Source organism: Aotus nancymaae, unplaced genomic scaffold (genome assembly GCF_030222135.1).
Source record: "Aotus nancymaae isolate 86718 unplaced genomic scaffold, 86718_ANA_hifiasm-v0.15.2.pri h1tg000028l, whole genome shotgun sequence".
In the NCBI taxonomy this organism is placed as follows: Eukaryota; Metazoa; Chordata; class Mammalia; order Primates; family Aotidae; genus Aotus; species Aotus nancymaae.
Genome location: NW_026988441.1, coordinates 13,495,211 through 13,511,580, shown reverse-complemented (window position 1 = coordinate 13,511,580; position 16,370 = coordinate 13,495,211). Strand labels below are relative to the sequence as shown.

Genomic DNA, 16,370 nt, shown 5'->3' with positions numbered 1-16,370 from the left:
CCCTTCCTTCCCAGGAGATGGCGCTGTCTGGTGCGGAGCTCCCGGGCACGGTGGAATCGGTGGAGGAGGCGTTGAAGCAGCACCGGGATTTTCTCACCACCATGGAGCTGAGCCAGCAAAAGATGCAGGTGGCCGTGCAGGCTGCGGAGGGCCTGCTGAGGCAGGGCAACATCTACGGGGCGCAGGCCCAGGAGGCTGTGACCCGGCTGCTGGAGAAGTAGGTCCCCCAGAACCGTCCACCCCAGGGAGGGGGCAGAAGATGGGGCACAGCACAGGGGAGGGGTGTGGGAGGTCAGGGTCCCATTCCTTTCACCATGATTTCTGTTTCTCTGTGCCCCTTTGTGATTTCTATTTAATTCCATGTTGTCTTAAATTTGATTTAAGTGGATTTCTTTTTTTTTTTTTTGAGACAGAGTCTCGCTCTGTCACCCAGGCTGGAGTGCAGTGACATGATCTTAACTCACTGCAACCTCCACCTCCCAGGTTCAAGAGATTCTCCTGCCTCAGCCTCCCGAGTAGATGGGACTATAGGTGCACACCACCCCACCCGGCTAATTGTTGTATTCACCATATTGGCCAGGCTGGTCTTGAACTCCTGACCTCAGGTGATCTACCTGCCTCGGCCTCCCAAAGTGCTGGTTACAGGCATGAGCCACCACACCTGGCCTTAAGTGGATATATTGAGATAAGGTAACCTGAGGCTGTCAACCTGAAAGATACAGAAGGATATACAGTGAAAGGTTTCTGTTTCAAGCCTGCTCTCAGCGTGGGATAGCTGGTCCTCTTGTTAAAATCTTAGGCTGGGTGCAGTGGCTCATACCTGTAATCCCAGCACTTCTGTAGGCTGAGGCGGGAGGATTGCTTGAGCCCACAAATTTCAGACCAGCCTGGGCAACACAGTGAGACCCCTTCTCTTAAAAAAAAAAAAATTAGCTGGGTGTGGTGATGAGTGCCTGTAGTCCCAGCTACTCTTGAGGCTGAGATGAAAGGATTGCTTGAGCCTAGGAGATTGAGGCAGCAACGAACTGTGATCACACCGCTGCACTCCAGCCTGGATGACAGAGCAAGACCACGTCCCCATTAAAAAAAAGTATGTTAACTTATTTCCCTGGATGCCCCATTATCCATCCTGCTGTCTGCACCCTCCTTGGGAACCCCTAGACCTCCCCAGATCCAGCAGCTAGAGGCCAGGCACAGGTGTGCTCCCGCTTGCCTGATGGGACAGTGTTCCCTGCCAGGCTGGTTGTCAAATATTTTGCATAAGCACCTCTGCCTGGCCCCAGCCACTCTAGGAAGCATGCAGAGTGAGTGTCCGCGTGTCTCTGTGTCTCTCTCATCTCTTGAACCTCATTGTTCTCTGCTTCTGTCACCATCTGCCTCTTGCCACCACCCTTTTGTCTTTCCTGGCACCAACCAAGCAGACATTTATTGAGCATCTACTGTGTACCAGGCACTATTGTAGGTCGGCCCTGAACAAAACAGCACCACCACCTCCAGCCATCATGGGAAGTCCTTTCTTGTCTTCCAGACCCGGTTCTGTCTGTCACTAGAGCATTTCTGCTCCTCCTGGTGACCCTAAATTTCTCCTCTCAGGCTCTCTGGCTCTCTCTGGCACGATCCAGGCTGGAAGAGGACCCAGTACCCCCCCGCCGCCTTTGTCTTCCCATCTTCTGATGAAAAGCATCCCTGGACACTTCACTGTGCCACCCCCAGCCCCAAGACCTCTACCCCTTTTCTGTTTAGGGCTCAGGTATCCTTTCCCTAGATTTATCTGGGGCAAGGCTGCAAGTTTCTAAAGGAAACTTTTATGGGAATTTGGTTCTTAAGGATACAAACTCATCATTTAGTGCCCTCACCCTTCATCCAGGCCTGGATCATTCCTTCCTCAGCCCCACTATATATATATATACGTGTATATATATGTGTGTGTATATATATATATATATTTTTTTTTTTTTTTTTTTTTTTTGAGACAGAGGTCTTACTCTGTTGCCCAGGCTGGAGTATAGTGGTGCAATCATAGCTCATTGCAATCTGGAACTCCTGGGCTCAACCAATCCTCCTGCCTCAGCCTCCTCAGTAGCTGGACTACAGGTGTGAGCCACTGAGCCCGGCCTGTTCCACATTTCTTGAGCACTTGCTGCAACACCAGGCTCAGCAAAACGAGGAGGAGGAGCCCGGGGGACTGTTCATTCCGTGATTGGCTCATTCATTTCTTTTCAGTCATTCATTAATTGCTGCTTTCACTCTACTGTTCATTCACTCATTCTCTAGTCAATTAAACATGTACTGAGCTTGTGCTCTGTGCGGAGTGGGGTGTGGCCACAGAGGTGATCAGGACAGAACAGGATTCCTGCCTCACAGAGCTCGAACGTTATCTGACAAGGATGGCCCAGAATGCTTGGGGCTGGGATGGAGGAAACCCTGGCAGAAACGTCAGGGCCTCGATGGGAGACACACAGGGGCTGTGGGAGAGGCAGCATTTGCCCCAGGCTTGTGGTGGGTGAGGAGTGGACACAGAGGGACTGAGACGGACTAATCTCTGCACTTCCCCACCATTTATTTGCCTAGGGACACATTTCCCACCCTGTGGGAGGAGTGGGAGGGGTTTCCACATCTACAAGGGGGCAGAGCCATACAGAGCTGGGAGCTGGGGCCCTGGAGGTCCTAGACCTGGCTTCCCCCCTCAACATGTGAGATTCAGGGCAAGTCACTTACTTAGAGCTTTGGCTTGCCTGGCCCCTCACCTGGAAGCTGTGTGTGAGGTGCTGTTCTTTTTTTTTTTTGGAGAGAGAGTATTACTCTGTCACCTAGGCTGGATTGTAGTGGTGCGCTCTCGCCTCACTGCAACCTCTTCCTCCTGGGTTCAAGCGATTCTCCTGCCTCAGACTCCTGAGTAACTAGGACTACAGACATGTGCCACGATGTCCAGCTAATTTTTGTATTTTTGGTAGAGGCAGGGTTTTGCCATGTTGGTCAGGCTGGTCTCAAACTCCTGATGTCAAGTGATCCACCCACCTCGGCCCCCCAAAGTGCTGGGATTATAGGCGTGAGCCACCGCGCCTGGCTGCAAAGTGCTGTTCTTATCTGCATTTTGCATGTAAGGCTCAGAAAGGAAAACTGACTTGCCCAGAGTCACAGCCAGGAAGTGGCACAGCCTGGATTTGAACCCTGTTGTTTTCTTTTCTTTCCTTTTTTTTGGGGGGGGGGTGTGGGGGGAGACAGGGTCTTGCTCTGTTGCCCAGGCTGTAGTGCAGTGGTGCGATCACTGCTCACTGCAGCCTCGACCTCCTAGGCTCAAACAATCCTCCTGCCTCAGCCTCCTGAGTAGCTGGGACTACAAGCATGTGCCACTTTGCTGGGCTAATTTTTAATCCTGCCTCAGCCTCCTGAGTAGCTGGGACTACAAGCATGCGCCACCTTGCTGGGCTAATTTTTAATTCTTTTTTTGTGTGTAGAGATGGGGTCTCACTATATTGCCCAGGGTGGTCTCAAACTCCTGGGCTCAAGCAATCCTCCTGCTTTGGCCTCCCAACGTGCTCGGATCACAGGGGTGAGCCGCCGCGCCCAGCTTACTATATTATCTCCGTTGTTCTCTCACTCTCATGGAGACTCAGGGTCTTCCTCATCTCTAGGACTGACGCTTGACAGTTTGGCTGAGTAAGGCCTGGAGGGATTGATTTCAGCTCAATTTCAGAGGCATTTCGTCTTTCCTGGCTCCTGAGCTAAGTTGAGCAGGAGGCAGGCAGTGCTTCGCTTGCTTGTCTCAGGCCCTTCCTGTTCCTTCTCTCTGGTTCTGTCTCTGGAACTGTCTCCTACACACTCTGTCTCTTTGCCTCCGTCTATCCATCTATTTCTGTATCTCTGTTTCCCGCTCGCTCTGTTTTTCTCTCCCTCCGTCTGCACCTCTCTAACCCTGTCTGTCTTTTCTGCCTCTTTCACAGACACTGTACTTTTGTTTCTCCCATCTCTATTTTTTTTTTTGAGACAGAGTTTCGCTCTTGTTACCCAGGCTGGAGTGCAATGGCACGATCTCGGCTCACTGCAACCTCTGCCTCCTGGGTTCAGGCAATTCTCCTGCCTCAGCCTCCTGAGTAGCTGGGACTACAGGCACGCGCCACCATGCCCAGCTAATTTTTTGTATTTTTAGTAGAGACAGGGTTTCACCATGTTGACCAGGATGGTCTCGATCTCTTGACCTTGTGATCCACCCGCCTCGGCCTCCCAAAGTGCTGGGATTACAGGCGTGAGCCACTGTGCCCGGCTTCTCCCATCTCTTTTTCTCTCGGCCATTGCGTCTCTTGCATTCATTCATTTAACAATTGAGCATGTACTGTGTGCCAAGCCCTTTTCCTAGGCACTGGGGACACATCAATGAACAAAACAGACAGAAATCCCTGCCCTTGTGGAAATCATATATCCTAGCATGGGAGATGGACAAGATAAATAAGTCACATACAGCATGTATTAGATTGTGTTAAGTGCTAAGAAGAAAATTAAAGAAAGGCTGGGCGCGGTGGCTCACGCCTATAATCCCAGCACTTTGGGAGGCTGAGGCATGCGGATCACTTGAGGTCAAGAGTTAGAGACCAGCCTGGCCAACATGGCGAAAGCCCATCTCTACTAAAAATACAAAAATCAGCTGGGCGTGGTGGCAGGTGCCTGTAATCTCAGTTACTCAGGAGGCTGACGCAGGAGAATTGCTTGAACCTGGGAGGTGGAGGTTGCAGTGAGCTGAGATCGGGCCACTGCACTCCAGCCTGGGAGACAGAGGGAGACTCTGTCTCAAAAAAACAAAAAAAGAGAGCCGGGCGTGGTGGCTCATGCCTGTAATCCCAGCACTTTGGGAGGCCGAGGTGGGCGGATCACCTGAGGTCAGGAGTTCAAAACCAGCCTGACCAACATGGTGAAACCCCGTCTTAAAAAAAAAAAGAAAAAAAGAAAGGAAAAAAAAAAGCAGAAAGGACTCTAAGGACTCTGAGGGGGACCCTGGGAGGATAGTCTCACATTCTCTCACTCTCCCTGGGGATGACAGCGACAGGACAGGCATGCATGGGCGCCCATGTGGGATCCCCAGCCCCATCCACCAGGCCTCTTGGGCACTTTGCCCTGCACTGTGGGCAGGAGGCCAGACTGCCGGGGGCCATGGCCCCAACCGGCTCCAGGGTGTAAGACCTGGCTCCAGCCTGGTCAGTTCAGTCAGGTCAAGGGCCTGGCTCTCCCTGCAGGAGTGCCCGCTTCAGCTTCTCTGCGCCCCCCTCCACCGTCGGTCCTCTGTGGGGCTCCTCGTCTGCTGCTCCCTGAGTATCTTTCTGGCTCTACCCTGCTCCATCTCTTTGCTCATCTCTTCTTATTTTCTCTCTTTCTGGTGTCTCCTCTCACTTGCTCGTTTTGTTTTTGTTTTTTGTCTCTGGGTATCTCTGTCTTTAGTTCTCTGTTATCTTTCTCTCTGGGGTTGCCTCTTCTTCTCTCCATCAGTATTTTTTTCCTTCTAGGTGCCTATCTCTCCTCCCTCTATCTCTCTTTGTCTGTCTGTCTGACTCTCTCTGCCCTTCTCCAGCCCTGTCCCTGGCTTTGCCCCACTGATGTTTTTTTTTTTGTCTGTCCTAGACTGCCTCTCCCCTCATCCCCACCTTGGTCTCTCCTCCTCTCTCTCACATATTCTCCACGCCCTTCTTCCCCTACCCAGCCCCATGCCCTCACAAGCCTACTGCCAGCGCCGTCCCCCTGCCCCCGGGGCCTATCCCCAGCCCCTATCTCCCCATCCCCAGGAACCAAGAAAACCAGTTACGGGCCCAGCAATGGATGCAAAAGCTACATGACCAACTTGAGCTGCAGCACTTCCTCCGAGACTGCCATGAGGTAGGAACTCCAGCCGTTCTGGGGACGGAGACCTCCCCTTTAGTCGGGAGGGAAGTGCTCCTCCGCCGAGGTGGGGGTGGGGACGCCCCGTCTAAGTGGGTCGCGGAGCGATGCTCGCTCTGCGCCGCTAGGAGGCGCGTAGAGCCGGGCCTCAGTGCGCGTGCTCCGCAGCTCTGCCTGCCCACGCCGACTCCGGGAAGGAGGGAGGGGTCCCGGGCGCCCCTGGCAACCGCGCGTATCCGCGCCTACGGGTCCCGCGGGGACGCGCGCTGATCTCACCTTTCTCTCCCGAGATTTGTGAGAATCCCTCTACCCCCAGAGAGGGACGGAGCGGGCGCTGGGGATAGGGGTTGGGTACCATGGGGGGCCAGCGGCCCTGTGCGCTACTTCAGCCAGCGATGGCTCTGAACCAAGCCCTCGCCCTTTTAAAGGTGTGTCTGGGAATCAAGCCCCTTCCCTTAGGGATGAGCTGCACACATTAGGGAAGATCTCCCCTAATCAGAGATGGTCCAGGCCCCCTTCCTTATTAGTGACAGTTCAGGAGACTCGCTGGCTTCCCCTCCTTCCCCTGCATTCCATAGAAACGATTCTAGACTCTAGACACATTAGAGATGGCCCAGTAAACATTTTTCTAAACCCTAAACAGAGACAGTCCTGGCCCCGAGCCCATCCATCTGTGTGACCCAGGACCATCCCCTCCTCCGTCATCACCCCGTACAAAGTTTCTTTCACCCAAAGATGGTTCAAGAACCAGGACTAACAGCTAAACCCCTCAGCCTCAATTAAAGATGATTCGACCCTCCACCCATGTTGAACGCCCATGGGAGATTGTTCTCTCTGCATATGAAATAAACAAGGGCCTCCATACCCCGCTCCCCCCATAACTGGGATAGGCTGGGACTTGAGCCATTGGAGGAACCCTCTGTTCCCCTTCGCCCCCACTGGAGATTGTAAGGAATGTTCCAGGTCGCCCTCCCATGTCCCCTGTCCGCATGTGGTGGCCAGGAGCCCGAGCCTCTTCCGACTAGAGATGGTTCAGGAGGCCCTTTCCAGCCCCCTCCCCATAATCTCCACTCTCCCATAGTGAGGCAGTCCAAGGCCCAGGCGCCTCCTCCCGGCATTAGATTTGGTCCCGGAGCACCCCCCATCCCTCGTGAGATTGTTCTGGACCAGGTAGCGATCATCTGAGATAGCGCAGAAGCCCCCCACCCGAAGCCTTGGGGCGAGTGGTGGTTCCTCCTGCACCCCCACCTGGGGCCCCGCAAAGAGGCGGGCAGGGAGGCAGGCAGGGGGCGCGCGCGGGCGGGCGCGCGGCCGCGGCGCGGGGGCGAGGGAGGGGGCGCGCGGCCGCCGGAGCCTCAGTCGTTGCCGCCGCTGCCGCTGCCGTCGCAGTGGAGGGGCAAACGCCCGCCGCAGGGACGCCCCGCCAACGCCACTGACGCTTCAGGTCTCGGGGGCGCCAAGGGGAGGGGGCTGGCGCGCACCCCGCGGAGAAGGCGGGGGAGGGGGCTCGGGCGCGTGCCCGCCCGCCGGGGCCGCGGGAGGGAGGGGCGGGGCGGCGCGGGGGCGGGCCGGGCGGGCGCCAGGACCCCCGCCCTGGGGGAGGGGCAAGGACGCCGGGAGCTGTCCGCGGTGCTGGCGCGGGCGGGATTGAGGAGCCGGCCCCCAGGGGAGGGGAGCGAAGCGGGGGGGCTTCTAAGACCACTTCTAGGGTAATCTGGATTTGCCCTGAGGGTTCAGGGCGTCTCAACCTCTCGGGGGGGCGGCTATTCTCCGCGTAATGGGGGATCTAAGATTTGCCCTGGGGCTGGGGGTTTCTCAACCTTTTGGGGGGTTTCTTTCTTGTTTTGGGGGATCTGTATCAGCCTTGGATGATGGAGGTGAAGCACTTTTGGGGGGCTCTGCCTTGAATGATGAGAGATCTTGGATTTTCTCTGGGTCTGGGGGACTCTGACTTTCGGGGGCTTTTCCTGGGTTGTTAGTCTGGTTTTGCCCTCCATGATGAGGGAATCACTTTTGAGGGGGCTTTACTTTGAGGATAGGGCACTATTTCTTTAGGGGCTCTGCTTTCACTGCGGGCTGTGGCTGCCGTTGGACTCTTCCCTGTGCGTCAGGAACCTGTGAATTGAGTTGGGGGGTTCAGCACTGGACTTGGTTCTAGTGTGTGTATGGAGTGTGACGCTGTCCTGGACCCCTGGGGAGCACATGCTCAGGGAACGTGGGCTGGGGTTTGGCTGGCTGGGGATCTGGGGATTTGTCCTTGGCTATGACTGCATTTGCCTACCGGGACCTCGGAGCTGGGAGTCCGGTGGTTTTTTTTTTTTTTTTTTCTTTTTGCAGGCGGGAGGAGGGAGGATCTTGTGACTGGAGTGGGGAGGAGAAAGGGGAGGAGCAAACTGTTTCAGGTGCCAGGTTTGGTCATGAGTGGGGAAGTTCTGGCTTGGAGGATAAGTCTGGTTTTTTACTGGAGGAGGGTGGGGGAGGCTCAGAAAGCAGCCTGTGATTGATCCTGCCAAGGGCCGTTAGGGGGGCCCACTCTTGGTGCTTGTGTGTTGGATGACTGGTTTTGTTGATGGGTGGGTGGACTAGAACTGACTTTAGTTGTAGGGGTAGGGGTGCTGGCTGGCTTGGGAGGTTCGATCTGATCCACGATGGGGAGTCTGGGGCTAGATTTTGGGGTGGACTGGTTTGGAGAGCCAGCTTTGTTTTTCACATTTGGCTGGGGTTGGCTTTGGCTGAGGGCTAGAGCTGGTCATGGTTTGGGGATCTGTGGTCTAAGAGTCCCAGGGCTAGGTTTGGGGAGCCCTTTGGGCTCATTAGGGGTGCTGGATTGTGATTGTGGAGGATGGGTCTACTCCAGATTGGAGGGCTGGTTTAGAGAGAGCTAGAGTTGGCTTTAATTGGGAGGTTGTTTGGGGGATTGATCTGGCCATACTGGAGGAACTGGGGCTAGATATGGGGGCTTCATTTGATACCCTTGGGAATGGATTAAGGCTCTTGAATTGGTCCTTATTGGGGGGTGGCTAAGATTGAATGAAGAGTCTAAGTGTGGTTATGGGAGGGGTGGTGCTGGAGATGAACTGGGAGTTAGCTAAATTAGGTTGGAAAGCTTGTTTTGGGGGGGATGATTTGTCCCCAAGTCAAAGGGGCTGACTGGCCCTGCCTGGGGGCTTGTGAGGAGTTGAGGAAGGCTTCCTTCAGGGCAAGGGGGAGGGGGGCAAAGGATTGAGCATTCTTGTTACCCTTCCATCCATCCTGTATCCAGGAAAGAGCTTGAGCTGCACCTGTCCCCAACATAAAGGCCTCACTTGCAAAGGTTTTCCCATCCTCCCCTCTTCCCTCCACCCATACACCCTAGCAGCCCAGGCCCTGAACCTGGGACTTCCTGGAGGGGATGGGGGGCTGTGGCAGGTTGGGGGGGATGGGCTGAGCCCTCCTTCCCTGTCCTGCACAGCTGGATGGCTGGATCCATGAGAAGATGCTGATGGCGCGGGATGGCACCAGAGAGGACAGCCACAAGCTGCATAAGAGATGGCTCCGGCACCAGGCATTCATGGCCGAGCTGGCTCAGAATAAGGAGTGGCTGGAGAAGATCGAGAGGGTGAGGAAGCTAATGGCCCCTCTGCCCGTGCCAAGTCCAAGAGACCTTCAGGGAGCCCATGTCTCACCTGCTGTACCCTCTGCTGCCATCCTGCTGGTCTCAGGCCTCTGGACTGACTCAAATCAGCTCCAGATCTGCTCCTAGCTATGTGGGTTTGAGTGATTCACATAACCTCTTTGAGCCTCAGTTTGCCCATCTGTAAAATGGCTGGCATCTCTTCTGAATGGTGCCTGTATCCTCCTGTTTGTTGAATATTTCACTCCTTCCTATAACCTCCTCTACCAGGTTCCTTCCATACCATTTGAAGCATTAAGATGGAAGTTTCGGGAGATGGGCTGGGACAGCCCCTGGGAAGCCCAGGGTTATAGTAAACTGGATTCTTACAGCCTTACAGTCCTGGGTTCTAACTGTGTCTGTGCCTGTTACCAGCTGTGGGGCCTTAGGTAATTCTGTTAACCTCTTGGAGCTTCAGTTTGCTCTTTTATAAAATTGAGGAAATAATAAATATAGCTACTACCTGGGCTCTTGTGGACAAAAAGTGCTTCATACAAGGCCACACACCTAAGAGCTGTAATTACTATGGTCTTGTTTTTCAATACTTAATGTTACCTAAGTGGCTCTGAGCCACTTGACTTCAGCCTTGGAGGGACTGAGACAGATATTTGCCTCAGGCCTCAACCCCAGAACTTCCCCCTACTCTGGCTGAACCCCTAGACCTACAGCCCTGGATATGCCCATTCTTCTAACTCACACAGAGACACCCAGGTTGGCCTTAAACCCTTAAGTGGTCATTAATGTTCCGTAAATGGTGGCATATGGTGAAGGCAGTCTTCTCGATTTGAGTTTAATGGACGTTCATTCTCTCCCTGCCTCTCTGGCTCCCTGTTTCTTTCCTCTCTGTCTATCCCTCTCTCCTTGTCCCCCCATATTTCTGATTTTCTGCGCCTGTCTCTGTGTTGATCACTCTGTGGCTATTTGTGTCTCCCTGTCTCCTTCCCATGTCTCTGTGTCCCTCTGTCTCTCTCTGTCTCCCTCTCCTCTCCTCTGTCTGTCTTTCTCTCTTCTTGTCTCTCTTCCTTGGTTCCTTCCATTTCTGGGCCTATCTCTGCATCCACCCCTCGTGTCTCTCTCTCCCTATGTGTCTGCAACTCTCTGCCTCCGATTCTCTTTTCACATCTTTCCCTGTGTCCTGTTGCTCTCCCATACCTCTCTGTCCCTCCCCACCATTGATGCTTCTTCCCCATCTCCTGCCATCCACCTGCCTGGGACAGGAGGGCCAGCAGCTGATGCAGGAGAAGCCCGAACTGGCAGCCTCTGTGCGGAAGAAACTGGGCGAGATCCGCCAGTGCTGGGCAGAGCTGGAGAGCACCACCCAGGCCAAGGCACGGCAGCTCTTTGAGGCCAGCAAAGCAGACCAGCTGGTGCAGAGCTTCGCTGAGCTGGACAAGAAGCTCCTCCACATGGAGAGCCAGCTGCAAGATGTGGACCCTGGAGGGGACCTGGCCACCGTCAACAGTCAGCTCAAGAAGCTACAGGTACGGCCAGCCTGGCCCAGATGGGGGCTCCCTATGCCACATGGGGGCCAGGTCAGGGTCCAACCCCACTCAAGGTATTTCAGATGGAGGGGATTTAATACAGGGATTTATTTCAAACTTGTGGAAGAGCAGAAAGGGATTACTGAAGCAATCCAGCTAGTAATAACTGTTGGAAGCAGCCACCACCCCTGAGGTATGAAGTACGAAGGAAAAAGGAAGGATCTAGAGCCACAGAGCAGTAGGTCAATGACCAGCATGCTAAAGGTTTCACAGGACCTTGACACCCATTTCCTGGATGGAGAAACCAAGTCTCAGGGGTAGGGAAATGGCTTTGCATGGAATAACAGTGACGTTCATTCAGCGTTCCTCTACCAGTCTCTAGGCCAAGCATTCACTGACTCCTTCCAGCAACTTCTGGAGATTGCTACTGTTATTATCCCGTTTTACCAATGGGGGAAACTGAGGCACAGAAAGTAAGGCACCTGGCCCAAGGACACAGAGCTAATCAGTGTCTCCTTTATGAAACAGGGCACTCTTAGAGAACAGGCACAGCATCTGCTTTGTATCTGCTCCCAGGTTGGCAGCTCGATGCTTGGTACACAGCAGTTCATGTGGAACGACCAGAGGTGAATGTGGCCATTGCTTCTCACCTCCCAAGGAGTAATGGCTCCTGCCTTTGGTTTTCTTTTATTGGTTGTTGGTGGTGGTTGTTTTTTCCTTTGAGATAAGGACTCACTCTGTTGCCCAAGCCAGAGTACAGTGGCTTGATCTCAGTCCATTGCAGCCTCAAACTCTTGGGTTCAAGTGATTCTCCTACTTCAGCTTTCCAAGTAGCTGAGACCACAAGTGCACACCCCCACACCTGGATAATCTTTTTAAACTTTTTATAGAAACAGGGTCTCACCATATTGCCCGGGCTGGTCTCACACTCTTGGGCTCAAGCAACCCTCTCGCCTCAGCCTTCCAAAGTGCTGGGATTACAGGCATGAGCCATGATATCTGGCCCACTTGACTCAGGGAAACTGAGGTTCCAGGAGGTGAGAGGTGAACTCACTTGTCCAGAGTAGCAAATAGCAAACCCTGGATTTCAATCCAGCGCCCTCGACTCTTCACTCCTTTTTGATATACTTCCTATGTAGATGTGCTTCTATAGGGCTTGGCCTAGTGTGTGGCCAAAAAAAAAAAAAAAAAGGCTAGTAAGAAATGGGTAACAGGCCAGGTGCAGTGGCTCACGCCTATAATCCCAGCACTTTGGGAGGCTGAGGCGGGTGGATCACAAGGTCAGGAGTTCGACACCTGTCTGGCCAACATAGTGAAACCCCATCTCTATACTTTAAAAAAAAATAAAAAAGAAATACATAATGACACTGATTAGTATTTATTCATTCATCTCTGCATCAGATAATTATTAGGTACCCACTATGTGCCAAGCACTTTTCTGGGTGTTGGGATGTAGCAGTTGGCAAAATGGATGAAAAGTTACTGCCTTCAAGTTGATCCCACTCTGGTGGCGGAAGCAGGCAAAAGAACAGAAAGACAAACAGATCCAAATGTGCAGGAGGCCAGTGAGCTCAGCACTTTATTTATTTATTTATTATTATTTTTTTGAGATGGAGTTTCACTCTTGTTGCCCAGGCTGGAGTGCAATGGTGCCATCTCAGCTCACTGCAACCCCACCTTCTGGGTTCAAACAATTCTCCTGCCTCAGCCTCCTGAGTAGCTGGGATTACAGGCACGCGCCACCATGCCCAGCTAATTTTTGTATTTTTAGTAGAGACGGGCTTTTGCCATGTTGACCAGGCTGGTCTTGAACTCCTGACCTCAGGTGATCTGCCCACCTCAGCCTCCCAGAGTGCTGGGATTACAGGTGTGAGCCACCGCCTCCAGCCAATGAGGGTCATTACTTTATATAGACCAGCAGCTCTCGAACATCTGGGTCTCCAGGAGCCCTTATACTATTTTTTTTTTTTTTTTTTTTTTTTGAGATGGAGTCTTGCTCTGTTGCCCAGGCTGCAGTGCAGTGGTGTGATCTCAGCTCACTGCAATCTCTGCCTCCTGGGTTCAAGCGAGTCTCCTGCCTCAGCCTCCCTGGTAGCTAGGATTATAGACACCTGCAACCACACCCGGCTAATTTTTTGTGTTTTTAGTAGAGACAGGGTTTCATCATGTTGGCCAGGATGGTCTCGATCTCCTGACCTCATGATCTGCCCACCCTGGCCTCCCAAAGTGCTGGGATTACAGATGTGAGCCACTGTGCCTGGCCCTCCACTTACACTCTTAAAAGGCACTGAGATCCTCAAAAAGCTTTGTCTGTATGGATTAGACCTATTGACATTCACTGTATTAAAACACATTTTAAAAAAGCAACGTGGATGATTGGGCACAGTGGCTTATGCCTGTATTCCTAGCACTTTGGGAGGCCAAGGCAGGAGGATCGCTTAAGCCCAGGAGTTCCAGACCAGCCTGGGCAACATAGCGAGATCCACATGCTTGTGGTCCCAGCTACTCAGAAGGCTGAAGTGGGAGGATCACTTGAGCCCAGGAGGTTGGTTGAAGCTGCAGTGAGCCATGATTGTGTCACTGCACCCCAATCTGGTCGACAGAATGAGACCCCCGTCTCAAAAAAAAAAAGTAATTTGGAAGTGGTAAATAAAATATTCACATAGTGTTAAAAGAACCATCTTTGGCTCACTTGCTTTTGCCAAATCGCCTGCCCAGGTCCTTGTGCGGCTGGGTGCTCTCTCCCCAGCAGTACACACGAGCTCCTGCTCCGTCCTGTCCTTGCCAACACTTGGTGTTGTCAGACGTTTTAGACCCTTCCCAGTCCGATGGCTGGGAAGTGGTACCTAACTGCAGTGTGCGCGTTTGCATTTTTTCCCAGTGCAACTGGCGAGCTTGACCATCCTAACCGTCTTTTGTACTATTTAGGTTTCAGAGGAAGGAATTAGGGCCTCCTGCTTCAGCCATAGTACAGAGTTAGCTCTTCCCTCCCGTAGAGGGTTCAGTCCCAACCAAGCCCAGCAAGCCATGATATGGGTGTCCTCATTGTTCAAGAGAGGGGCTGAAGCTCAGAGGAGACAAGGGAGTGGCCCTGGGGTCTTACAGTGATGGATGGGTGCCAGGGGCAGGCCCCAGCACGACACTCCTGGGTCCTTTTCCCAGCAGAGGGAGCCCAAGGCAGGGAGTGACTGTGTGGGCCATGGCTGCCCCACAGGACCTGCCACTGGGGAAGGGACCTCCCAAGGCCCTGCTGTCCCCTGGGGCATACAAGGGAGTCGGGTAGGCTGTCACCCAGCCTAGCATGTTGTATGGCTGTCCTATCCACCCTCAGGGCACTGAGGCCAGGCTGGGTGGGGGAGGTGCTGGCTCAGGGTCTGGGGGTGGAGTGGTGTGTCCTGTGTGAGCAATCTGTCCCCCTCCGCCTCTCTGCGGGGCTGTGTCTGTCCTTCCTCCCCAGCCTTTCTGTGTTCCTTAGTTTCTGTCTCTCTCATCACTGCCTCTCTGCCTCTTTCTGTCCTCTCTTTGCCATCTCTGCCTCTCTCTTCTCTTGTGTTTCTCTCTGTCCTACTCTCTCACTCCCTTCTCTCTGTCTCTTTTTTGGGGGGGAGTGAGGGACAGAGTCTTACTTGGTCATCTAGGCTGGAGTGTAATGGCACAATCTTGGCTTACTGCAACCTCGGCCTACCGGGTTCAAGCGATTCTCCTGCCTCAGCCTCCTGAGTAGCTGGGATTACAGGCATGGGCCACCACGGCTGGCTAAATTTTGTATTTTTGGTAGAGATAGGGTTTCACCATGTTGGTCAGGCTGGTCTTGAACACCTGACCTCAGATGATCCGCCCGCCTCAGTGTCCCAAAATGCTGGGATTATAGGCGTGAGCCACTGTGCCTGGTCTCTCTGTCTCTTATTTGACTCCTCCATTTCTGCCTCCTTCCCTTGGACTCTCCTTGTTCCTCACGTCCTCCTTGTGTCATCTCCCTTGTCCTCCACCCCACATGCTCCAGCAGGCTCCCTGGGACCCCACCTTCCAGGTCCTGGCCACGTGACCCAGAATCCTCTCTCAGGGCCTCTTGCCAAGCTGTGCTTCCTGGCCGAGAAGCCAGATGGTGGAGTCTCAAGTCACGGCTTCCCAGCCCTCAGGGACCTGGCCAGCTGGTCGGCCTCCACCACAGGCTTCTGCTTGGAGGGGTGGAGACTGGTCTCCTGCCATCTGAGAAAAAGCACTGGAGGCTTTGCAGCTGCCAGGCTCTGTCCCTGGGGACCCCTCACTTTTTCCAGGCCCACTCCCACCCTAAGCAAAGCTCTTTCTCTGGCCAAGGAAACACCACCTCCCCCCGTTCTGCTTCCCTGCTCCATGTTTTTGTATCCAGCTCAGCATGGCCTGGGAGAGGAGTGCAGATTCAAGGCTGTACAGCCCCAGTCCTTGCTCTGCGTGACTCAAGGCAACAAGGCAAGGGACCCCTCCTTCCTTCCTTCTTTCCTCCCCTTCCTTTCTTTCTTTCTTCCCTTTCCCTCCCCTCCCCTCCCCTTCCTTTCCCTTTCTTTCCTCCCCTCCCCGCCTCTCTCCTCCCCTTCCCTTCCCTTCCCTTCCCTTCCCTTTCTTTCCTCCCCTTCCTTCCGCTCCCCTTCCCTCCCCCTCCTTCCCTTCCCTTCCTCCTTTTTCTTTCTTTCTTTCTTTCTTGAGTCTCACTGTGTCACCCAGGCTGGAGTGCAGTGGCACAATCTCAGCTAATTATATTTTCACAATTCACAAATTATGTCTTCAATTTATGAAGACACAATTTGACCAGTAACTCCAATTATGTCTTCACAAATCTTGTCTTCTTCTCTGAGCACCACTTTCTTCTGTGTTGGCCTCATTATCAGGGAGTCCCTGATGTTGGCAGGATGACCCCAGGATGCCAGGCCTATATCCTCCCAGTTTAGGAAGCCCATAGGAAAGACAGCATCTCTTCTGTGCACACACACTTTACTGGCAAAAGTGGGGACAGTAGCCGGGCACAGTGGCTCACACTTGTAATCCCACACTTTAGAAGGCCAAGATGGGAGGATCTCTTGAGGCCAGGAGTTCGAGACCAGCCTGGCCAACATAGTGAGACCCCACCTCTACCAAAAAATAAAAAGTGGGAAGAGTTTTCATTGGCCCATCTGAGGTCACATGCTCATCTCTGACCCAATCCTTATAGCCAGGGTGTTTTCAGTGTGCTGATTGGTCCCACTTGGGTCATGTGATTACCCATGGCTCTCTAGGTTTCATTTGCCCTTCAGGAAGCTCAGGACCTGAGAGTGAGTTTTGATGTGTTTGGAAGGAGAGGAGGGATTTTGGGCAGGCAAAACCAATAACTGCACTACAGAACCTTGGAGCAAGAAGTC

The 16,370-nt window shown here is 53.4% G+C and overlaps 1 protein-coding gene across 4 annotated transcripts in view; it reads left to right on the top strand.

Moving 5' to 3' along the window:
• The window catches only part of SPTBN4 (spectrin beta, non-erythrocytic 4), a 121,782-nt gene that overhangs the window by 79,138 nt on the left and 26,274 nt on the right, over positions 1-16,370 (top strand). For 3 of the 4 annotated variants that reach the window (XM_012461422.3, XM_012461421.3, XM_012461420.3), the window contains 4 exons: positions 15-217; positions 5,772-5,862; positions 9,317-9,463; positions 10,735-10,998. In XM_012461422.3, coding sequence (XP_012316845.3) covers positions 15-217; positions 5,772-5,862; positions 9,317-9,463; positions 10,735-10,998 — 705 coding nt within the window. Of the gene's footprint in view, positions 1-14; positions 218-5,771; positions 5,863-7,217; positions 7,310-9,316; positions 9,464-10,734; positions 10,999-16,370 lie in introns of those variants that run through there. The other variant, XM_021670425.2, reaches the window with a different exon arrangement.